The sequence below is a fragment of the Salmo trutta genome, chromosome 12, assembly GCF_901001165.1.
Source record: "Salmo trutta chromosome 12, fSalTru1.1, whole genome shotgun sequence".
Lineage (NCBI taxonomy): Eukaryota > Metazoa > Chordata > Actinopteri > Salmoniformes > Salmonidae > Salmo > Salmo trutta.
In genome coordinates, this window is record NC_042968.1 from 85,565,721 (window position 1) to 85,591,008 (window position 25,288).

The 25,288-nt window shown below is 45.1% G+C and overlaps 1 protein-coding gene across 2 annotated transcripts in view; it reads left to right on the forward strand.

The window, feature by feature from the left end:
* Positions 1 to 2,352: 2,352 nt before the first annotated feature.
* The window catches only part of LOC115204538 (mitogen-activated protein kinase 9), a 43,746-nt gene continuing 20,810 nt past the window's right edge, over positions 2,353 to 25,288 (forward strand). The window contains exons 1-10 of one of the 2 annotated variants that reach the window (XM_029770197.1): positions 2,353 to 2,578; positions 4,425 to 4,581; positions 4,797 to 4,926; positions 5,122 to 5,180; positions 11,876 to 12,014; positions 15,974 to 16,139; positions 16,347 to 16,418; positions 16,840 to 17,022; positions 17,243 to 17,367; positions 19,766 to 19,829. In XM_029770197.1, coding sequence (XP_029626057.1) covers positions 4,466 to 4,581; positions 4,797 to 4,926; positions 5,122 to 5,180; positions 11,876 to 12,014; positions 15,974 to 16,139; positions 16,347 to 16,418; positions 16,840 to 17,022; positions 17,243 to 17,367; positions 19,766 to 19,829 — 1,054 coding nt within the window. In that variant the 5' untranslated portion in view covers positions 2,353 to 2,578; positions 4,425 to 4,465. Of the gene's footprint in view, positions 2,579 to 4,424; positions 4,582 to 4,796; positions 4,927 to 5,121; positions 5,181 to 11,875; positions 12,015 to 15,973; positions 16,140 to 16,346; positions 16,419 to 16,839; positions 17,023 to 17,242; positions 17,368 to 19,765; positions 19,830 to 25,288 lie in introns of those variants that run through there. The other variant, XM_029770198.1, reaches the window with a different exon arrangement.

Here is a 25,288-nt window from a genome sequence, read left to right on the forward strand (position 1 = left end):
TTGGCATTCTCTCAACCAGCTTCACCTGGAATGCTTTTCCAACAGTCTTGAAGGAGTTCCCACATATGCTGAGCACTTGTTGTCTGCTTTTCCTTCACTCTGCGGTTCAACTCATCCCAAACCATCTCAATTGGGTTGAGGTCAGGTGATTGTGGAGGCCAGGTCATCTGATGTAGCACTCCATCACTCTCCTTCTTGGTCAAATAGCCCTTACACAGCCTGGCGGTGTTGGGTCATTGTCCTGTTGAAAAACAAATGATAATCCTACTAAGCGCAAACCAGATGGGATGGTGTATCGCTGCAGCATGCTGTGGTAGCCATGCTTGTTAAGTGTGCCTTGAATTCTTGGTCAAATAGCCCTTACACAGCCTGGCGGTGTTGGGTCATTGTCCTGTTGAAAAACAAATGATAATCCCACTAAGCGCAAACCAGATGGGATGGTGTATCGCTGCAGCATGCTGTGGTAGCCATGCTGGTTAAGTGTGCCTTGAATTCTAAATAAATCACTGACAGTGTCACCAGCAAAGCACCATCACACCTCCTCCTCCATGCTTCACTGTGGGAACCACACAAGCGGAGATCATCCGTTCACCTACTCTGTGTCTTACAAATACACGGCGGTTGTAACCAAAAATCTGAAATTTGGACTCTTAAGACCAAAGGACAGATTTCCACCGGTCTAATGTCCATTGCTTGTGTTTATTGGCCCAAGCAAGTCTCTTCTTAGTAATGTCCTTTAGTAGCAATTTGACCATGAAGGCATGATTTACGCAGTCTCCTATGAACAGTTGATGTTGAGATGTGTCTGTTACTTGAACTCTGTGAAGTATTTATTTGGGCTGCAATCTTAGGTGCAGTTAACTCTAATGAACTTATCCTCTGCAGCAGAGTCAACTCTGGGTCTTCCTTTCCTATGGTGGTCCTCATGAGAGACAGTTTCATCATAGCGCTTGATGGTTTTTGTGACTGCACTTGAAACTTTCAAAGTTCTTGAAATTTTCCACATTGACTGACCTTCATATCTTAAAGTAATGATGTACTGTCATTTCTCTTTGCTTATTTGAGCTTGGTCTTTTACCAAGTAGGGCTATTTTCTGAACACCACCGCTAACTTGTCACAACACAACTGATTGGCTCTAAAGCATTAAGAAGGAAAGAAATTCCATACATTTTAACAAGGCACAGCTGTTCATTGAAATGTGTTCCAGGTGACTACCTCATGAAGCTGGTTGAGAAAATGCCAAGAGTGTGCAAAGCTGTCATCAAGGCAAAGGTCTCAGTTGCAAATGAGAACTTGTTCTCAACTAGCCTACCTGGTTAAATAAAGGTTAAATAAATATATATAAAAAAGGGTGGCTACTTTAAAGAATCTCAAATATAAAATACATTGTTTTGTTTAACACTTTTTTGATAACTACATGATTCCGTATGTGTAATTTCATAGTTCTGATGTCTTCACTATTACTCTACAATGTAGAAAATAGTAAAAATAAATAAAAACCTTGGAAAGAGTAAGTGTGTCCAAACTTTTGACTGGTACTGTATATAACCATGAATAATATGTAACAATATTTATAGAAAAATAAATAATTATTACCATTATTTTTTGTTAATGTGTTTTATTTTGAAATCTTCAGTGTGCAACTTGAAGTGTTTACAGGAATGATGTCTGTAAACCTTGCATTGCTGATGCAATGTATTGGCCATTGAGAGGATTTGAAGCCACCTGTTGGCCATAATTGCACTCCCCAGTAGGAGTAGTCCACCATAGGAATGAATGGAATTCTACGGTATTTCAATTAATTGCTTTATGGACAAAATGACATGTATTAAAGTATTTTTTTTGTTGTAGTGGGGACAGTAACAGTAGTAATCTTCAGAAATTATATATTAAGGAAAATGCTAATATTTTTATTTTTGTATGTTTAGCTCACATAATATAATTTAAAAGTATGCATTAAAGTGTCTGTAATAGAACAAACATGGTAAAAATTAATGTCGACATTAATACATGCATTTCTAGAGCATCCAAAATATTTTTTGCAACGGTGAGGTAGTGCCAAGATGGACGCGCGGAGTATATTTATACATATTTTATATATATATTTTTATTTAATCTTTATTTAACTAGGCAAGTCAAGTATATACAACTCTTTGGTTCGCAATCGCAGACAGCATCATATATTTTGTCACAGTTGTTTGTGTGAGTTTGTGAACGGTCTGTCGGGATGTGTAGTTACAATATAACAAACTACTGGAGCTACATTGTATCAATTAACGTGCGCTAACTATTACTGCTACGCGATTACGTCATGCACGCTCGCTCGTGGCCACTCGTGGTACTGTGTGGAATTGCCCCAGCAGCACCCCTTCGCCTGCCTCCGCCCCACCGGTCATGCTACGGACAGGACCGCAACGTTTTCAGCCAAACTACAAGGAAACATAAACACAAAGTCGCCAATTTCACTGAACATACCAAGTGGAACGATTGTTCTTCTAGACACATCTGGTGGCGCGACATTTCATTTGGTTAGCGGGTGTACGCATGGGAGTGATCCGGCTAAAGAAAAGGCAGAAGGTAAAATCAGGCTATCGTTTTCATCCAGATTGTTCTTCGGCGCACTGTCTGCTGTGACTGGTACATTTACTGTTACTTTAGCTTTGCTATCGAGAAAATAAATGACAGGAATGAAATACAAAATGATGATACTGATAGCATTGAATATGTGAATAAGATACAAAACATGTTAGTCTAACTCTTTAATACTGTACATGTGAATAGGTTTGGCCTTTGTAGCTGGCAACCTGGGCTGAACGTGTCATGATGTCGGTATAGCAAGCATACTGAGTCATTCATTCGACTAGAATCAGTCTGCGATGCATCCAGGTAGCCTATTGAGGACAGAATGAAAATTCCTCAATATACAGTGACTGTGTGCCTGAGGTATAGAATGTTTGGCAACACTTACACATATTTTGTTCCATGGTAATTATTAGTAGGGAGTAGAATACTTTGTTTAAAAAAAAAGCATGTAGCCTACAATTTCAGGTAGAACCATAGTTATAGGCCACAGTTGGCTAAATCGTAGCAAGTTATTACATAGGTTATTATTATTACCGTGGTCTGGTGTAAAGTCAAATGTGCTCGAATGTTTTGTAGCTAATTAGCAAAATATAAAAATAACAAAAAATGTGTATCATGTAAATGCGAGAAATGAAAACATTATGACAGTCAGCCTCAAATAATATCTGGTTATTAGGCCAACTGAAAAGCCTGACTATGTCCGAGCTAGGCCTACAGTTGTTTAACTCACCCATGTCATCTTGCACAACACAGATGCCCTATAATCACTTCTGACCACTAGATCATATTATTTAAATGACATGTTGGCAACTGTGGGGTCATATCTAACCCGTGGGATGAACCAGTGGTTTACAGTTGGCAGCTGCCCATTGCGCCATTGCTGAGGGACCATGAGGCTTTTCTAGGTCACCATCTATCTACTAACTAGCCACAAGACTCTCGACATACTAGTGTATCTGTCTGCCCTTACCAACGTGTGTATGAGAGAGAGAGAGTGCATGCGTTTGCGTGTCTAACATAGGATTGACTGCAATATTTATTCCTGATTGTACGCGTCTCTTAACAGATCTGCATGCTGTTAGTTGCTGCCGATCTGAGCTCTACCTGACCAGGATCAGGTGAAACACAGCCTTGTCCTCCAGGCATTTCATTGTGAACGTTCCAAGGGGAGATGAATCATGCTGTTTTTCTTCTTTGTTTTATTCACTCAGAACAGCACAGCTTTATAACTTTGAATTCAGGATTTGTATGTAGATGTGGTGTATGCCACCCAAGCATTACATCTGCTGCTCCGGGTAGAGTTCTGCTACAGCCCACTAAGAGGGTACTGCTCACCCTGAGTCACATTCAGCATGCCCTCCACTCTGTCCATGTTATGGCTGACCGGCTCTGGGAACCATGGAAAAAAGGGAGAAAACAGGACAGAGTCATATCGCCCAAGGTTCCTCTATGTCATCCAGCATCACGCAGATTACTGTTATGGCCAAGAGAGATTGTGTAGGCGCCTGAACAGCGTTGTGTTTGTGTGTGTGTGTGTGTGTGTGTGTGTGTGTGTGTGTGTGTGTGTGTGTGTTTGCCAGCTAACAACGTCCACTATGTACCATAACTACATTATTAATTTTGTTTATTACATGCTATCATGCAACTATAATGACATAATGGTTCCACATGAATTGGTCTGTTATTTGTGAATCTTTCCTAATTTATAGTTATTTCCCTCTCTACTGTAGAACTAGTGGTAATAGTAGTAGTGCTATAACATGCCCTAATAACATAATCTGATATGATATTGGATGATATTATCATAATATTCGAATTCTTCTGTTCTCTCTCTCCTCAGGTTGTATCCTATTCGTTAGTGGCAGCACGGGGGGAGGAGCCATGAGTGAGGGGGAGGGGCTCTTCCACAGCGTGCAGGTGGGTGACTCCACCTTCACTGTGCTGACCCGCTATCAGCAGCTCCGCGCCATCGGCTCTGGTGCCCAGGGCATTGTCTGGTGAGTGGGCATGGCACTGCCACACTGTTATTTAAACTCCTCACAATCATCCTGCTGTTGCATTGACTGTGAACACGATGAGTCATTCCTTCAATAGACGATGGAATACTTTGTTCCACAGTAATCAAGGTGTGGTGTCCTATTTTCATGGAAAACAGTGATAAATCAGATGGTGTCTCCTCTCCTCCCAATCCTCTGTGTGTCTGTCTGTGTAGCTCGGCCCTGGACAGTGTCCTTGGGGTCCCTGTGGCGGTGAAGAAACTGAGCCGGCCCTTCCAGAACCAGACCCACGCCAAGCGGGCCTATAGGGAGTTGGTGCTGCTCAAGTGCGTCAATCACAAAAATGTACGTCACTGTGGACATACTCAGCTGTCCACGTATGTGGGTCTTTTAGACCTCATCATTATGGCGAATTCCTTTGTGTGTGACTTCATTGGCTAACTATACTGTATGTGTGTGTATGAAATTATTGATTTAGTCTTATATCACCAAATTAGTGTCATATTTCAGTCTCCTGATATATTGTCTCTTCTCCTCCAGATTATTAGGCTCCTGAATGTCTTCACACCACAGAATTCACTGGAGGAGTTCCAGGATCTGTAAGTCGGCTGCAGGCTCATACTTTTTGCTTATCCTTCTATGGTAAGCATTATTCTCCTCATCACTGCTGCGGGGCTGCACTGCCTCCTTCCTATGAGAGTCTGGTTGCTTGAGAGTGAGGATGCTTTGTAATCACAAGCTTAGTAGTGACCTTCAAAGCACATACACATTTTAACACATTATTATACGTAAAAAAGATCTACATGACCGTATTGCAGGAGACAGAGGAAATAACTGAGAAATAATCTCAGAGTAATATATAGAGGGATACCTTAAAATGAAAGTTGAAATAGTTTTCAGGAATAAAAGAGCTCATATTACGACTTCCGTTATGTATGTTATAAAACTCTAGATGTCAGTGGGTGGGGCTCCATAATGGAGGGGTCCTGGTTGGCTGGACCAGATGTAAGTACTGGAATCTTAGGAGTGGTTGTCCCATGAAGTTAGATAGAGGACTCTAGATGGATATAGGCAGTTTTAGCATGGACATTGATGGGGAGTAGGGCTGACCCCATTTAGTCGACTAGTCGATTGTTTGGTCGATAGTTTGGTCGATAGGCTGTTTGTCGACCAAGATCTTTTTGTTGTTGAGCACAACGAGACACCTGTCTGATTTGCTCCTGTCTCAGTGGACTAATCCATTGAGGAGACGGCAGGGATGCAACGTTCCAAGAATAAGGGGAGTGTGGCTCAGATGCACTAGGCACATCTCTCTCCAGCCATTTTGTGTGTATTTATTGTTTCATAACTTCATTATGAGCATTATTTGCTGTGTCTATCAATTCCCCATTACATATATCACCAGTAGTGGCCTACATTTACTGTTAATTCCCATAATTTCTAATCTGCAATGTTTATTTGGTTATGGTAATTTCTGTTAGGCTAATGCATTCAACATGTTAAACTCAGCAAAAAAAGAAACGTCCCTTTTTCAGGACCCTGTCTTTCAAAGATAATTCGTAAAAATCCAAATAACTTCACAGATCTTCATTGTAAAGGGTTTAAACACTGTTTCCCATGCTTGTTCAATGAATCATTAATAATTAATGAACATGCACCTGTGGAACGGTCATTAAGACACTAACAGCTTATAGACGGTAGGCAATTAAGGTCCCAGTTATGAAAACTTAGGACACTAAAGAGGCCTTTCTACTGACTCTGAAAAACACCAAAAGAAAGATGCTCAGGGTCCCTGCTCATCTGCGTGAATGTGCCTTAGGTATGCTGCAAGGAGGCATGAGGACTGCAGATGTGGCCAGGGCAATAAATTGCAATGTCCGTACTGTGAGACGCCTAAGACAGCGCTACAGGGAGACAGGATGGACAGCTGATCGTCTTCGCAGTGGCAGACCACATGTAATGGCACCTGCGCAGGATCGGTACATCCGAACATCACACCTGCGGGACAGGTACAGGATGGCAACAACAACTGCCCGAGTTACACCAGGAACGCACAATCCCTCCATCAGTGTCAGACTGTCTGCAATAGGCTGAGAGAGGCTGGACTGAGAGCTTGTAGGCATGTTGTAAGGCAGGTCCTCACCAGACATCACCGGCAACAACGTCGCCTATGGGCACAAACCCACCATCGCTGGACCAGACAGGACTGGCAAAAAGTGCTCTTCACTGACGAGTCGCGGTTTTGTCTCACCAGGGGTGATGCTCGGATTTACGTTTATCGTTGAAGGAATGAGCGTTACACCGAGGCCTGTACTCTGGGGCGGTGTGTCACAGCATCATCAGACTGAGCTTGTTGTCATTGCAGGCAATCTAAACACTTGCAGGTGCCTTGGTGGAAGAGTGGGGTAACAACTCACAGCAAGAACTGGCGAATCTGGTGCAGTTCATGAGGAGGAGATGCACTGCAGTACTTAATGCAGCTGGTGGCCACACCAGATACTGACTGTTACTTTTGATTTTGACCCCCCCCCTTTGTTCAGGGATACATTATTCAATTTCTGTTAGTCACATGTCTGTGGAACTTGTTCAGTTTATGTCTCAGTTGCTGAATCTTATTATGTTCATACAAATATTTACACATGTTAAGTTTGCTGAAAATAAACGCAGTTGACAGTGAGTGTCACGCCCTGACCATAGAGAGCCCTTGTTTCTCTATGGTGTGGTAGGTCAGGGCGTGACGAGGGGGTGTTCTAGTTTAAAATTTCTATGTTGGTGTTTTGGTTTGGTTCCCAATTAGAGGCAGCTGGTAATTGTTGCCTCTAATTGGGGATCATATTTAAGTAGCTATTTCCCCACCTGTGTTTGTGGGATATTGTTTTGTGTTTGTGCATGTGCACCACGTAGTCACGTTTCGTTGTTCGTTTATTGATTTATTTGCTTTTGCTTAAAGTTTCACTTTGTAATAAATATGTGGAACTCAACATCCGCTGCGCCTTGGTCCCGTTCTTACGACAACCGTGACAGTGAGAGGACATTTCTTTTTTTGCTGAGTTATTATTACAGTCGTTTACCGTTCTCGTTGCAAAGCTCACAACCTATGATACGCTTGTGAGGAACTATTTTTTTTATTACATCCCATTTAGGAGTTCTGTAAATGTATTCATTGTCTTTTGTTTGAAACGCCCCTGTCAATGTTGAGTAAGACACGCACCTGATTATGCATATGGAAGTAGGCCTAGGCTACCTGGCCTGATTGGTCTGATTAGTATAATTCCAGCTCTCTCCAATTCGATAACCACTCGGCATGAAAGGGGAAAATGTAATGCTCTTATCCAGTGGAAACCTCATAAAAAACTTGTGCACTTCTTATTCCTTGCACAAATAGCCTACAGCTATGTCTGGCCCGAGCTCACTGGCGGGGGAAACTCTGAGGGCCCAGAATATTTTATACAATGCTGCAAGTTTGCTAGCATGAGTTTTGGGCTGACAAAGTTGATAGTTGATACATTGTTGTAAGTTTGTTGCAAACAGGCCATGTGTAGCTAATGTGATTTTTATTTTTATCAGGATATTTTCTACCTGCAGGCTGCAATGTTTTATTTGTTGGCTTTATGTAGGCTATTTTTTTTACATTGTTGGTTATGGCAATAAACATTTATTTTAGATTTGTATAATTTTCATTTAGACTGAAATAGAATGTAGATTAACCACAGACAATGATTTTGAGATACAGACTATTAAAAATGAAACTGTTCCACAAAAATGTGCATATGAAAATCATAACTTTGGTAACAATCATAGATTGGTAGAAATGGTAAGATAAATTGGCACTCCAAATGGAAAAGGTTGCCGACCACTGGTGTAGCCTATTACTGGCAACTTCAGGAGCATAACGGCCAGCAGCTGCAGGAGGAGGGCCGGGAACAGGTTTATTTTTTTAATGTTTAGGCTATCTTGATCTCTGGCTCCCTCTTGAGTCATTTGTGTATCTTAATTATTCAATCAAACAGCGTGCTTGAAGCAAGTTCAGTAGATATACATAGAGTTGCACATTTTGGGGAATATTCAGAGGTGGAAACTTTTTCGTGGGAATTAACGGGAATATATGGGAATTAACAGAAATATAGGCAAATTAATATTGATGCCATTTAAATTTAGATGTTTGTTGCATTGGATATATTTATCATATCATATGGAGACGGAAACATAAACCTTTTACCTTATCATAAGTAGACATAATTGCAATTGATAAAATCCTTCCAATAGAAATCAAAAAAACTATTTAGTTACGAATTGAACTTTAATTAAATGAGTTGACTCTTCACATGGGATGATTTCACTGAACAACAAAAGAAAGGGAATATCGCATCTCCCAAAAACATTTTCAACATACATCTGTAAAATGATAGTCTAGAAACTAAAGCTTTGGTTGTCTTCCTCTCAGGCTTCCATGTCTTCTCCCTGGACCTCCACAATGTCCACACCTCTTGAAAATCAGACTCTGGGGCCTCATCTTCACTGTCACTTTCCAACCTTGTTGAGGATGGCTCGTTGTCAGGCTCAAAAAGCCTCAATGGCCACCAATTTTTCAACCCTGTTGCGTGCTTTGGTGTGTGTGTGTTCCCAAACAAGGACCAGTTGCGCTCTGAGGCGGCTGATGTTGGTGGGATTTGGAGGATGATGGAGGAAACAGGGGAAAGAGCCTCAGATCCACAAAGTCCCTTCCACCAGGTGGCTGATGAGATATGTTCGCACAACTGCCATATTGCATCTCCATCCCAAAGCCCTTGCTTGGAAGTGTACTTCGCCAGACTGCCAAGAACCTTGCCCTCATCCAGGCCAAGGTGGCGAGACACGGTAGTGATGACACCATAGGCCTTGTTGATCTCTGCACCAGACAGGATGCTCTTGCCAGCATACTTGGGGTCCAACATGTACGCTGCGGCGTGTATGGGCTTCAGGCAGACGTCTTCACGCTTTTTAAGGTATTTCAGAATTGCAGTTTCCATTGCTTGGAGCAACAGTGAAGTGGGCAGGGCAGTACGGGTTTCTTCTCTTACATCTGCAAGCAGAGTCGGAACATCAGACAGGATGGCATTGTCTCCCTCAATCTGTGCAATGGCTACTGCTATAGGTTTCAGGAGTTTCAGGCTGCTTACCACTCTCTCCCAAAATACATAATCCAGGAGAATCCTCTTGACGGGGCTGTCCATATCGGCAGACTGTGATATGGCCATTTATTGGAGAGACTCCTTCCCCTCCATGAGACTGTCAAACATGATGACAACACCACCCAATTGAGTGTCGCTGGGCAGCTTCAATGTGGTACTCTTATTCTGTTCACTTTGCTTGGTGAGGTAGATTTCTGAAATAACTTGATGACCCTTCACATACCTAACCATTTCCGTGGCTCTCTTGTAGCGTTTATCCATTGATTTCAGTGCCATGATGTCCTTGAGGAGCAGATTCAATGCATGAGCAGCACAGCCAATGGGTGTGATGTGAGGGTAGGTCTCCTCCACTTTAGACCAAGCAGCCTTCATGTTCGCAGCATTGTCTGTCACCAGTGCAAATACCTTCTGTGGGCCAAGGTCATTGATGACTGCCTTCAGCTCATCTGCAATGTAGAGACCAGTGTGTCTGTTGTCCCTTGTGTCTGTGCTCTTGGAGAATACTGGTTGAGGGGTGGATATTGATGTAGTTAATTATTCCTTGCCCACGAACATTCGACCACCCATCAGAGATGATTGCAATACAGTCTGCTTTCTCTATGATTTGCTTGACCTTCACTTGAACTCTGTTGAATTCTGCATCCAGCAAATTAGTAGATAAAGCATGTCTGGTTGGAGGGGTGTATGTTGGGCGAAGAACATTCAGAAATCTCTACAGCTCTACACATTGCCTGTGGCTCAGTTGGTAGAGCATGGTGTTTGCAACGCTAGCATGGTGTGTGGAATTGAACCCAGGGTTATGGGTTCGATTCCCACGGGGGGCCAGTACTAAAAAAAATAAATGCATGCATGAAATGTATGCATTCACTACTGTAAGTTGCTCTGGATAAGAGCATCTGCTAAATGACTAAAATGTAAATGTAAGCATCAGAAGTGAACCAGTTGCATACACAGCTTGAGCAAGACATTCATCAGCATTTCTCTGACTACATTCCTTCATTGAATCCAAGAAATTTCTGGTTCCAGGAGGACCATGAGCTGTTGCTATCGATAAGGTGTCTGATTCATCATTTTCACCTCGAATAGAAGTAGAGGGACTTTTGTCAGAGGTTGCTTGTTGTGAGCGTTTACGGAACTTTATGCACTTGGCCAGATGATTCTGCATTTTTGTTGCATTCTTCGCATATGATTTGGCACAGTATTTGTAAATGTACACAGCTTTTCCTTCTACGTTAGCTGCAGTGAAATGTCTCCACACATCAGATAGTGCCCGTGGCTTTTTCCTGTATAGATTTGAAAAAATAAATAAACAATTCCATGTACATGTAAATATTTAAGCAGTTAGATTAAAGAACTCCTTTGTAAGATGTTTTAAAATGAAACATGTATGGACACAGGTGAATTAACACTCCTCAGTTAGCAGGCTCAAGCAAGCTAAAACCCACATGGTAGCAAAAACTAACTAGCAGAAATTGTTAACAAGTTAGAATTGATTTAAACACGTTTTGCTGTAGACTACTATTTATTAGTTAACACAAAATCATGTATGTCATATAAAATATATTCACCCCACCCAGTATTGTAATCAAAACTTACCAGAAAGCATGTAGTCCTTGGCTCAGACAGTGTAGTAGTGTGGGCTCAATAGCATCTTATTACTGTGCAAGATCTTGAGAATCAGCTGTACATGTGATGGAAGAGTGCACTGCACATGTGATGGAAGAATGCACTGTGCATGCAGAGGGTTGCAATTCCATTGAATTGGGGATAGTTTAACCAAAATATGCCACAAGACCTAGAATTGCCTTATGTGTATCCCACAAAAAAAGGTACACTGTTATAAGCTGACTTTTTAAATAAATTTAAGCAAAATTCCCCATATTCCAAGGCTTAACTTCCCATGGAAAATTTCCGGAAAGTTACCGACGCTTTGCAACCCTGCATATACAGAAGTTTATTTTATTAAAACACATATGGTGTTTCTATATATGGAAAAATGCACGTTTTACAATTTCGTTTAAATGATTGGTCGAAAGAAAAGACGATTCTCGGTTGACCATTAGGCACAGCCCTAATGGGGTAGTCTATCTAACTCTATGGGTGGTCCCCTGTCTGTTTGCCAGTTACCTGGTGATGGAGCTGATGGATGCCAGTCTGTGCCAGGTCATCCACATGGATCTGGACCATGAGAGGATGTCCTACCTGCTCTACCAGATCCTCTGTGGCATCAGACACCTGCACTCCGCTGGCATCATCCACAGGGTCAGTCATTGGCTGATCATAAATGGTTGTGAATATGTGTTGTATGCAGATAATAACATAAGCCATGTATACATCTACTGTACTTGCCTAACATATTGATTTGAATTTGTATTACATCATCATTATCATCCCCACCATCATAACCATCACCATCATCATAACCACCATCATCATCACCACAATCATAACCATCATCATCACCATCATCATCACTACCATCATAACCATCATCGTCACCACCATCATAACTATCACCACCATCATAACCATCATCACCACCACCATCATCATCACCACCATAACCTTCACCATCATCATCATAACCATCATAACATCATCATCATAACCATCATAACCACCATCGTCATCACTACCATCATAATCACCATCATCACAACCACCATCATCACCACTATCATCACCACCATCATAACATCATCACAATCATTACCTTCACCATCAACACCACCGCCATCTCCACCACCACTATCATAACCATCACCATTGTAACCATCACCAACATAACCATCATCATCATCACCACCATCATCATCATCACTACCATCATATCCATCATCATCACCACCATCATAACCATCATCACCACCACCATCATAACCATCACCGTCATCACCACCATCATAACCATCATCATCACCACCATAACCATCCACATCATCATCATCATCATAACCATCATCACCTCCACCATCATCACCACCATCATCATCACCATAATCACCACCACTACCATCATCACCACCATCATATCATCATCACCACCATCATCATCACCACTACCATCATAACCATCATCATCACCACCATCATAACCATCATTCACCGCCATCATAACCATCACCACCACCATAATCACCACCAGCATCATAACCATCACCACCATCATAACCATCATTCACCGCCATCATAACCATCACCACCATCATAACCATCATAACCATCATCAACATCATCACCACTATTATCACCATCATCACCACCATCATAACCACCATCATCATCACTACCATCATAATCACCATCATCAACACCATCATCTTCACCAAAACCATCATAATCATCACCATCATCATAATATCATCATCAACATCATAACCATCATCATCACCACCATCATCACTACCATCATCATCGCCACCACCCTCATAACAATCATCATCACCACCATCATCACTACCATCATCATCACCATCATCATCACCACCACCATCATCACCACCATCATAACCATTATAACCATCATCAACATCATCACCACTATTATCACCATCACCACCATCATCATAACTATCATCAATACCATCATAATCACCATCATCACCACCATCATCTTCACCAAAACCATCATAATCATCACCACCATCATAATATCATCAACTACATAACCATCATCATCTCCACCATCATCACTACCATCACCACCACCACCCTCATAACAATCATCATCACCACCATCATCCCTACATCATCATCACCATCATCATCACCACCATCATCATAACCATCATCATCACCATCATGACCATCATCACCACCATCATCATAACCATCATCATCACCATCCTTACCATCATCACTACCATCATCACCACCATCATAACCATCATCACCACTATCACCACCATCATAACATCATCACCACCATCATCATAACATCATCATCATGACCATCATAACCATCATCATGACCATCATCACCGCCACCATCATAACCATCATCATCACCACCATCACCACCACCATCATAACCATCATCATCATGACCATCATCACCACCACCACCATAACCATCATCATCACTACCATCATAATCACCATCATCACCACCATCATCTTCACCAAAACCATCATAATCATCACCACCATCATAATATCATTATCAACTACATAACCATCATCATCTCTACCATCATCACTACCATCATCATCACCACCACCCTCATAACAATCATCATCACCACCATCATCCCTACCATCATCATCACCATCATAACCATCATCATCACCATCATCATCATAACCATCATCATCACCATGCTAACCATCATCACTACCATCACCACCATCATAACCATCATCACCACTATCACCACCATCATACCATCATCACCACCATCATCATAACCATCATCATCATGACCATCATCACCGCCACCATCATAACCTTCATCATCATGACCATCTTCACCACCATCATCATAACCATCTTCATCATGACCATCATAACCATCATCATCATGACCATCATCGTCACCACCATCATAACCATCACCATCAACACCACCGTCATCACCACCACCACCATCATAACCATCACCATCATAACCATCATCATCATCACCACTGCCATCATAACCATCATCACCACCACCATCATATCCATCACCATCATCACCTCCACTATCATAACCATCATCATCATGACCATCATCACCACCATCATAACCATCATCACCACCACCACCATCATAACCACCACCATAACCATCACCATCAACACCACTATCATCACCACCATCATAACCATCATCACCACTATCATCACCACCATCATAACCATCATCACCACTCTCATCACCACCATCATAACCTCATCACCATTGTGACCATCATCGTCACCACCATCATAACCATCATCATCACAATCATTACCTTCACCATCAACACCACTGCCATCACCACCACCACCATCATAACCATCACCATCGTAACCATCACCATCATATCCATCATCAACACCACCGTCATCACCACTATCATCACCACCATCATAACATCATCATCACCATCGTGACCATCATCATCACCAGCATCATCATCACCACCACCATCATCACCACTATCGTCACCACCATCATAACCATCATCATCACAATCATAACCATCACCATCATAACATCATCATCACCATCATGACCATCATAACACCACCACCACCACCATCATAACTATCACCATCGTAACCATCACCATCATCATCACCACTACCATCATATCCATCATCATCACCACCATCATAATCATCATCATCACCACCATCATCACCACCATCATAATCATCATCATCACCACCATCATAACCATCATCATCACCACCATTGTAACCATCATCATCATCACCACCATTGTAACCATCATCATTATCACCACCATCGTAACATCATCATTATCACTACCATCGTAACATCATTATCACCACCATCGTAACCATCATCATAACCATCATCATAACCATCATCATCATGACCATCATAACATCATCACCACCACCATCATTACCACCATCATCACTACCATTGTAACCATCATCATCATCACCACCATCATAACCATCATCATCATGACCATCATCACCACCATCATCACCACCATCATCATCATGACCATCATCACCACCACCATCATTACCACCATCATAACCATCATCATCATGACCATCATAAACATCATCATCATGACCATCATCACCACCACCATCATTACCATCATCACCACCAGGCTATCTGCATTGTGTCCCACCACCCACCAACCCCTCTTTTACGCTACTGCTACTCTCTGTTCATCATATATGCATAGTCACTTTAACCATATCTACATCTACATACTACCTCAATCAGCCTGACTAACCGGTGTCTGTATGTAGCCTCGCTAACTTTATAGCCTCGCTACTGTATATAGCCTGTCTTTTTACTGTTGTTTTATTTCTTTACCTACCTATTGTTCACCAAATACCTTTTTTACACTATTGGTTAGAGCCTGTAAGTAAGCATTTCACTGTAAGGTGAAATGTGCTGAATACCTGTTGTATTCAGTGTACGTGACAAATAAACTTTGATTTGATTTGATAACCATCATCATCATGACCATCATCACCACAAGCATCATAACCATCATCATCATCACCATCAATTTATCAACTTTGTTTGTATCTCCTCCAGGACCTGAAGCCCAGTAACATAGTGGTGAAGTCTGACTGTACTCTGAAGATCCTGGACTTTGGGCTGGCCAGAACAGCCTGCACTAACTTCATGATGACCCCTTACGTTGTGACCCGATACTACAGAGCACCAGAGGTCATCCTGGGCATGAAGTATAAAGAGAATGGTAAGAAATGCTCAAGGATATTACCTTCTATTCTCAATCTCACCAACAGGATAAAACACTATTAGTTACTTGATTATAAATGTCCATCTTGCACTGTTGACCATCTATGGCTGTTCTCCTTTTACCAGCAGCAAGGGTCCACATATGACTGGTTATGGTGCTGTGTGAGATGAATGTGTGTGATCTCTATGTTTGTTTTCCTCCAAGTGGACATCTGGTCAGTGGGATGCATCATGGGAGAGATGGTGAAGGGCAGCGTTATATTCCAGGGCACGGATCGTATCCTTACCCAGTCGATCTATGACTCCCTATATGCTGTCTTTACATCTAGAATATTACCATTTTGTCTGTGTGTTTAAACTCTATTTGGTTCACTTTTAGAGACATTGTATTATGTGTCTGCCAGGTTGACTTCCGCATGGCAAGGTCAGGCATGTCGGGATGTTCTTCCCCACATTCAATTGAAACAACAACATCAGCTAGCTACTTCCTTAGCATACAGGCATGTCATTCACATTGATGAATTGATGGTCCGTACTAACTCGAAAAGTCTGGATCCTAATTGCTAAAGCCTCTTGCTACTGCTGTGTATGGTGCAATAATCAATATCCCATTTCCTATGTTTCTGAACCTCCCCCTGAGGTATAACTAGGTGTTTTGCATTAGTTTGTATATGTGTCCTGAACCAGCTCCCTATCAGACATTGACCAGTGGAACAAGGTGATTGAGGTTCTGGGCACGCCCCCCATGGAGTTTATGAACCGTTTGATGGAGACTGTGAGGAACTATGTGATGAACAAGCCCCAGTACCCAGGGGTCAGCTTCTCTCAACTCTTCCCTGACTGGGCCTTCCCGGCAGAGACAGAGCAGGATCAACTCAAGAGTAAGACTTATACCACCTACAGATGTCTACATACATTCTCTTTCTCTCTCTCTCTCTCTCTCTCTCTCTCTCTCTCTCTCTCTCTCTCTCTTTCTCTCTCTCTCTCTCTCTCTCTCTCTCTCTCTCTCTCTTTATTGTTTAGCACCTTCCTACCTGATATGCTTCTGACTGAAATATGTTGACAGACATTGGAATATTTTCTGCCTTGTTATCGCTGCAGCCAGTCAAGCACGGGACCTGCTTTCCAAGATGCTGGTGATTGACCCAGAGAGCCGTATTTCAGTGGAGGATGCCCTGGATCACCCCTACATCCACATGTGGTACGACCCAGGAGAGGCTGATGCGGTGAGTCTGGCTATAATATAATAGTAAGATAAGCCATTTAACAAACAATCATGCAGTCATACATTTGTTATGGGTGGTCCCAGGAATCAAACCAACTATCCTGGCTTGGCAAGAGCCTTGCTTTACCAACTGAGCTACAGCGCATATCAAATACTTCAGTCAGAAGCATATAAGATAGGAAGGTGCTCATCAATGAAAAGTTTAAATATTGAGAGAGTGAGAGACTATCCTAGCAACGTGATCTGAAGAACTGTAATATCCTGTTTCCCCAAGTAGTGGCTGAACAAGGACATATTAATTATAAATCTAGCTGTTTTTTCTATACATCTGCAGGACAGAAAGCTCAGGGGAGGTGGTATGTGTCTCTTTGTTAACAATAGCTGGTGTGCCATAGCTAATTTTAAGGAAGTCTCAAGATTCTGCTCGCCTGAGTTAGAATACCTAATGATAAGCTGTAGACCGTACTATTTACCAAGAGAGTTTTCATCTACAGTTGAAGTCGGAAGTTTACATACACCTTAGCCAAATACATTTCAACTCAGATTTTCACAATTCCTGACATTTAATCCTAGTCAAACTTCCCTGTTTTAGGTCAGTTAGGATCACCACTTTATTTTAAGAATGTGAAATGTCAGAATAATAGTAGAGAGAATGATTTATGTCAGATTTTATTTCTTTCATCACATTCCCAGTGGGTAAAAAGTTTACATACACTCAATTAGTATTTGGTAGCATTGCCTTTCAATTGTTTAACTTTGGTCAAACATTTCAGGTAGCGTTCCACAAGCTTCCCACAATAAGTTGGGTGAATTTTGGCCCATTCCTCCTGACAGAGCTGGTGTAACTGAGTCAGGTTTGTAGGCCTCCTTGCTCGCACACGCTTTTTCAGTTCTGCCTACAAATTGTCTATGGGATTGAGGTCAGGGCTTTGTGATGGCCACTCCAATACCTTGACTTTGTTGTCCTTAAGCCATTTTGCCACAACTTTGGAAGTATGCTTGGAGTCATTGTCCATTTGGAAGACCCATTTGCGACCAAGCTTTAACTTCCTGACTGATGTCTTGAGATGTTGCTTCAATATATCCACATCATTTCCCTTCCTCATGATGCCATCTATTTTGTGAAGTGCAGCAGTCCCTCCTGCAGCAAAGCACCCCCACAACATGATGCTGCCACCCCCGTGCTTCACGGTTGGGATGGTGTTCTACGGCTTGCAAGCCTCCCCCTTTTTCCTCCAAACATAACGATGGTCATTATGGCCAAACAGTTAAATTTTTGTTTCATCAGACCAGAGGACATTTCTCCAAAAAGTACGATCTTTATCCCCATGTGCAGTTGCAAACCGTAGTCTGGCTTTTTTATGGCGGTTTTGGAGCAGCCTTTCAGGTTATGTCGATATAGGACTCGTTTTACTGTGTATATAGATACTTTTCTACCTGTTTCCTCCAGCATCTTCACAAGGTCCTTTGCTGTTGTTCTGGGATTGATTTGCACTTTTCGCACCAAAGTACATTCATCTCTAAGAGACAGAATGCGTCTCCTTCCTGAGCAGTATGACGGCTGTGTGGTCCCATGATGTTTATACTTGCGTACTATTGTTTGTACAGATGAATGTGGTACCTTCAGGCATTTGGAAATTGCCAAGGATGAACCATACTTGTGGAGGTCTACAATTTTTTTTCTGAGGTCTTGGCTGATTTCTTTTGATTTTCCCATGATGTCAAGCAAAGAGTCACTGAGTTTGACGGTAGGCCTTGAAATACATCCACAGGTACACCTCCAATTGACTCAAATTATGTCAATTAGCCTATCAGCAGCTTCTAAAGCCATGACATCATTTTCTGGAATTTTCCAAGCTGTTCAAAGGCACAGTCAACATAGTGTATGTCAACTTCTGACCCACTGGGATTGTGATACAGTGAATTATAAGTGAAATAATCTGTCTGTAAACAATTGTTAGAAAAATTATCTGTATTGACCCTCTTTGCACTAACACTTTTGACTCATCACATACGCTGCTGCTACAGTTTATTATCTATCCTGTTGCCTAGTCACTTTATCTCTACCTATATATACATATCTACCTCAATTACCTAGTACCTCTGCACATGGACTCTGTACTGTTACCCTGTGTATATAGGCAAGTTATCATTACTCATTGTGTATTTATTCCTTGTGTTATTATTTTATATTTTTATATTATTTTAAAACTGAAAAAGTTATCTGATTTGTTGGGAAGCATTTCACTGTTAGTCTACACCTGTTGTTTATGAAGCATGTGACAAGTACAATTAGATTTTCTATCCCTTTGTTTGTGTCAAGTTCTTGTAACACATATTTGGGCTCACACGATCCAACTGTCTATAACTGTCTGTGTATGCTGTGATTACGTCTGTAGCCACCACCACAGATATCTGATAAACAGCTGGAGGAGCGAGAACACAGCATTGAACAGTGGAAAGGTATGACAACGGTTTTGTTTGTATTTTACCTTACTGTCCCTTCCCCGACAGCCATTATAGAGCTTCTGCCACCTCTCTGTACAAGGATGGTTTATGTGTTTATGTTTTGGCAGCCCATAGCCTGCCTTCCATCAGCCCATAGCCTGCCTTCCATCAGCCCGTAGCCTGCCTTCCATCAGCCCGTAGCCTGCCTTCCATCAGCCCGTAGCCTGTCTTCCATCAGTCCATAGCCTGCCTTCCATCAGCCCATAGCCTGCCTTCCATCAGCCCATAGCCTGCCCTCCATCAGCCCATAGCCTGCCTTCCATCAGCCCATAAACTGCCTTCCATCAGTCCATAGCCTGCCTTCCATCAGCCCATAGCCTGCCTTCTATCAGCCCATAGCCTGCCTTCCATCAGTCCATAGCCTGCCTTCAGTCAGCCCATAGCCTGCCTTCCATCAGTCCATAGCCTGCCTTCCATCAGCCCATAGCCTGCCTTCCATCAATCCATAGCCTGCCTTCCATCAGTCCATAGCCTGCCTTCCATCAATCCATAGCCTGCATCCGTCAGCCCATGGCCTACCTTCAGTCAGCCCATAGCCTGCCTTCCTTCAGCCCATAGTCTGCCTTCAGTCAGCACATAGCCTGCCTTCAGTCAGCCCATAGCCTGCCTTCCTTCAGCCCATAGTCTGCCTTCAGTCAGCACATAGCCTGCCTTCCATCAATCCATAGCCTGCCTTCAGTCAGCCCATAGCCTGCCTTCAGTCAGCCCATAGCCTGCCTAGCTCATGGCCATCCTTCAGTCAGCCCATAGCCTGCCTTCAGTCAGCCCATAGCCTGCCTTCAGTCAGCCCATAGCCTGCCTTCCTTCAGCCCATAGCCTGCCTTCCATCAGCCCATAGCCTGCCTTCTATCAGCCCATAGCCTGCCTTCAGTCAGCCCATAGCCTGCCTTCAGTCAGCCCATAGCCTGCCTTCAGTCAGCCCATAGCCTGCCTTCAGTCAGCCCATAGCCTGCCTTCAGTCAGCCCATAGCGTTCCTTCAGTCAGCCCATAGCCTGCCTTCAGTCAGCCCATAGCCTGCCTTCCTTCAGCCCATAGCCTGCCTTCAGTCAGCCCATAGCCTGCCAAGCTCATAGCCTGCCTTCAGTCAGCCCATAGCCTGCCTTCAGTCAGCCCATAGCCTGCCTTCAGTCAGCCCATAGTCTGCCTTCAGTCAGCCCATAGCCTGCCTTCAGTCAGCCCATAGCCTGCCTTCAGTCAGCCCATAGCCTGCCTTCAGTCAGCCCATAGCCTGCCTTCAGTCAGCCCATAGCCTGCCTTCATTCAGCCCATAGCCTGCCTTCCTTCAGCCCATAGTCTGCCTTCAGTCAGCACATAGCCTGCCTTCAGTCAGCACATAGCCTGCCTTCCATCAGTCCATAGCCTGCCTTCCTTCAGCCCATAGTCTGCCTTCAGTCAGCACATAGCCTGCCTTCAGTCAGCACATAGCCTGCCTTCCATCAGTCTATAGCCTGCCTTCAGTCAGCCCATAGCCTGCCTAGCTCATGGCCATCCTTCAGTCAGCCCATAGCCTGCCTTCAGTCAGCCCATAGCCTGCCTTCCTTCAGCCCATAGCCTGCCTTCCATCAGCCCATAGCCTGCCTTCTATCAGCCCATAGCCTGCCTTCAGTCAGCCCATAGCCTGCCTTCAGTCAGCCCATAGCCTGCCTTCAGTCAGCCCATAGCCTGCCTTCAGTCAGCCCATAGCGTTCCTTCAGTCAGCCCATAGCCTGCCTTCAGTCAGCCCATAGCCTGCCTTCCTTCAGCCCATAGCCTGCCTTCAGTCAGCCCATAGCCTGCCAAGCTCATAGCCTGCCTTCAGTCAGCCCATAGCCTGCCTTCAGTCAGCCCATAGCCTGCCTTCAATCAGCCCATAGCCTGCCTTCAGTCAGCCCATAGTCTGCCTTCAGTCAGCCCATAGCCTGCCTTCAGTCAGCCCATAGCCTGCCTTCAGTCAGCCCATAGCCTGCCTTCAGTCAGCCCATAGCCTGCCTTCAGTCAGCCCATAGCCTGCCTTCAGTCAGCCCATAGTCTGCCTTCAGTCAGCCCATAGCCTGCCTTGAGTCAGCCCATAGCCTGCCTTCCTTCAGCACATAGCCTGCCTTCAGTCAGCCCATAGCGTTCCTTCAGTCAGCCCCTAGCCTGCCTTCAGTCAGCCCATAGCCTGCCTTCAGTCAGCCCCTAGCCTGCCTTCAGTCAGCCCATAGCCTGCCTTCAGTCAGCCCATAGCCTGCCAAGCTCATAGCCTGCCTTCAGTCAGCCCATAGCCTGCCTTCAGTCAGCCCATAGCCTGCCTTCAATCAGCCCATAGCCTGCCTTCAGTCAGCCCATAGTCTGCCTTCAGTCAGCCCATAGCCTGCCTTCAGTCAGCCCATAGCCTGCCTTCAGTCAGCCCATAGCCTGCCTTCAGTCAGCCCATAGCCTGCCTTCAGTCAGCCCATAGCCTGCCTTCATTCAGCCCATAGCCTGCCTTCCTTCAGCCCATAGTCTGCCTTCAGTCAGCACATAGCCTGCCTTCAGTCAGCACATAGCCTGCCTTCCATCAGTCCATAGCCTGCCTTCCTTCAGCCCATAGTCTGCCTTCAGTCAGCACATAGCCTGCCTTCAGTCAGCACATAGCCTGCCTTCCATCAGTCCATAGCCTGCCTTCAGTCAGCCCATAGCCTGCCTTCAGTCAGCCCATAGCCTGCCTAGCTCATGGCCATCCTTCAGTCAGCCCATAGCCTGCCTTCAGTCAGCCCATAGCCTGCCTTCAGTCAGCCCATAGCCTGCCTTCCTTCAGCCCATAGCCTGCCTTCCATCAGCCCATAGCCTGCCTTCTATCAGCCCATAGCCTGCCTTCAGTCAGCCCATAGCCTGCCTTCAGTCAGCCCATAGCCTGCCTTCAGTCAGCCCATAGCGTTCCTTCAGTCAGCCCATAGCCTGCCTTCAGTCAGCCCATAGCCTGCCTTCCTTCAGCCCATAGCCTGCCTGCAGTCAGCCCATAGCCTGCCAAGCTCATAGCCTGCCTTCAGTCAGCCCATAGCCTGCCTTCAGTCAGCCCATAGCCTGCCTTCAATCAGCCCATAGCCTGCCTTCAGTCAGCCCATAGTCTGCCTTCAGTCAGCCCATAGCCTGCCTTCAGTCAGCCCATAGCCTGCCTTCAGTCAGCCCATAGCCTGCCTTCAGTCAGCCCATAGCCTGCCTTCAGTCAGCCCATAGCCTGCCTTCAGTCAGCCCATAGTCTGCCTTCAGTCAGCCCATAGCCTGCCTTGAGTCAGCCCATAGCCTGCCTTCCTTCAGCACATAGCCTGCCTTCAGTCAGCCCATAGCCTTCCTTCAGTCAGCCCCTAGCCTGCCTTCAGTCAGCCCATAGCCTGCCTTCAGTCAGCCCCTAGCCTGCCTTCAGTCAGCCCATAGCCTGCCTTCAGTCAGCCCATAGCGTTCCTTCAGTCAGCCCATAGCCTGCCTTCAGTCAGCCCATAGCCTGCCTTCAGTCAGCCCATAGCCTGCCTTCCTTCAGCCCATAGCCTGCCTTCCATCAGCCCATAGCCTGCCTTCTATCAGCCCATAGCCTGCCTTCAGTCAGCCCATAGCCTGCCTTCAGTCAGCCCATAGCCTGCCTTCAGTCAGCCCATAGCCTGCCTTCAGTCAGCCCATAGTCTGCCTTCAGTCAGCCCATAGCCTGCCTTCAGTCAGCCCATAGCGTTCCTTCAGTCAGCCCATAGCCTGCCTTCAGTCAGCCCATAGCCTGCCTTCCTTCAGCCCATAGCCTGCCTTCAGTCAGCCCATAGCCTGCCAAGCTCATAGCCTGCCTTCAGTCAGCCCATAGCCTGTCTTCAGTCAGCCCATAGCCTGCCTTCAGTCAGCCCATAGTCTGCCTTCAGTCAGCCCATAGCCTGCCTTGAGTCAGCCCATAGCCTGCCTTCCTTCAGCACATAGCCTGCCTTCAGTCAGCCCATAGCGTTCCTTCAGTCAGCCCCTAGCCTGCCTTCAGTCAGCCCATAGCCTGCCTTCAGTCAGCCCATAGCGTTCCTTCAGTCAGCCCATAGCCTGCCTTCAGTCAGCCCATAGCCTGCCTTCAGTCAGCCCATAGCGTTCCTTCAGTCAGCCCATAGCGTTCCTTCAGTCAGCCCATAGCCTGCCTTCAGTCAGCCCATAGCGTTCCTTCAGTCAGCCCATAGCGTTCCTTCAGTCAGCCCATAGCCTGCCTTCAGTCAGCCCATAGCCTGCCTTCCGTCAGCCCATAGCCTGCCTTCAGTCAGCCCATAGCCTGCCTTCAGTCAGCCCATAGCCTGCCTTCAGTCAGCCCATAGCCTGCCTTCAGTCAGCCCATAGCCTGCCTTCCTTCAGCCCATAGCCTGCCTTCAGTCAGCCCATAGCCTGCCAAGCTCATAGCCTGCCTTCAGTCAGCCCATAGCCTGCCTTCAGTCAGCCCATAGCCTGCCTTCAGTCAGCCCATAGTCTGCCTTCAGTCAGCCCATAGCCTGCCTTGAGTCAGCCCATAGCCTGCCTTCCTTCAGCACATAGCCTGCCTTCAGTCAGCCCATAGCGTTCCTTCAGTCAGCCCATAGCCTGCCTTCAGTCAGCCCATAGCCTGCCTTCAGTCAGCCCATAGCGTTCCTTCAGTCAGCCCATAGCGTTCCTTCAGTCAGCCCATAGCCTGCCTTCAGTCAGCCCATAGCGTTCCTTCAGTCAGCCCATAGCGTTCCTTCAGTCAGCCCATAGCGTTCCTTCAGTCAGCCCATAGCCTGCCTTCAGTCAGCCCATAGCCTGCTTTCCGTCAGCCCATAGCCTGCCTTCAGTCAGCCCATAGCCTGCCTTCAGTCAGCCCATAGCCTGCCTTCAGTCAGCTCATAGCCTGCCTTCAGTCAGCACATAGCCTGCCTTCAGTCAGCCCATAGCCTGCCTTCAGTCAGCCCATAGCCTGCCTTCAGTCAGCCCATAGCCTGCCTTCAGTCAGCCCATAGCCTGCCTTCAGTCAGCCCATAGCCTGCCTTCAGTCAGCCCATAGCCTGCCTTCAGTCAGCCCATAGCCTGCCTTCAGTCAGCTCATAGCCTGCCTTCAGTCAGCACATAGCCTGCCTTCAGTCAGCTCATAGCCTGCCTTCAGTCAGCCCATAGCCTGCCTTCAGTCAGCCCATAGCCTGCCTTCAGTCAGCCCATAGCCTGCCTTCAGTCAGCCCATAGCCTGCCTTCAGTCAGCCCATAGCCTGCCTTCAGTCAGCCCATAGCCTGCCTTCAGTCAGCCCATAGCCTGCCTTCAGTCAGCCCATAGCGTTCCTTCAGTCAGCCCATAGCCTGCCTTCAGTCAGCCCATAGCCTGCCTTCCTTCAGCCCATAGCCTGACTTCAGTCAGCCCATAGCCTGCCAAGCTCATAGCCTGCCTTCAGTCAGCCCATAGCCTGCCTTCAGTCAGCCCATAGCCTGCCTTCAATCAGCCCATAGCCTGCCTTCA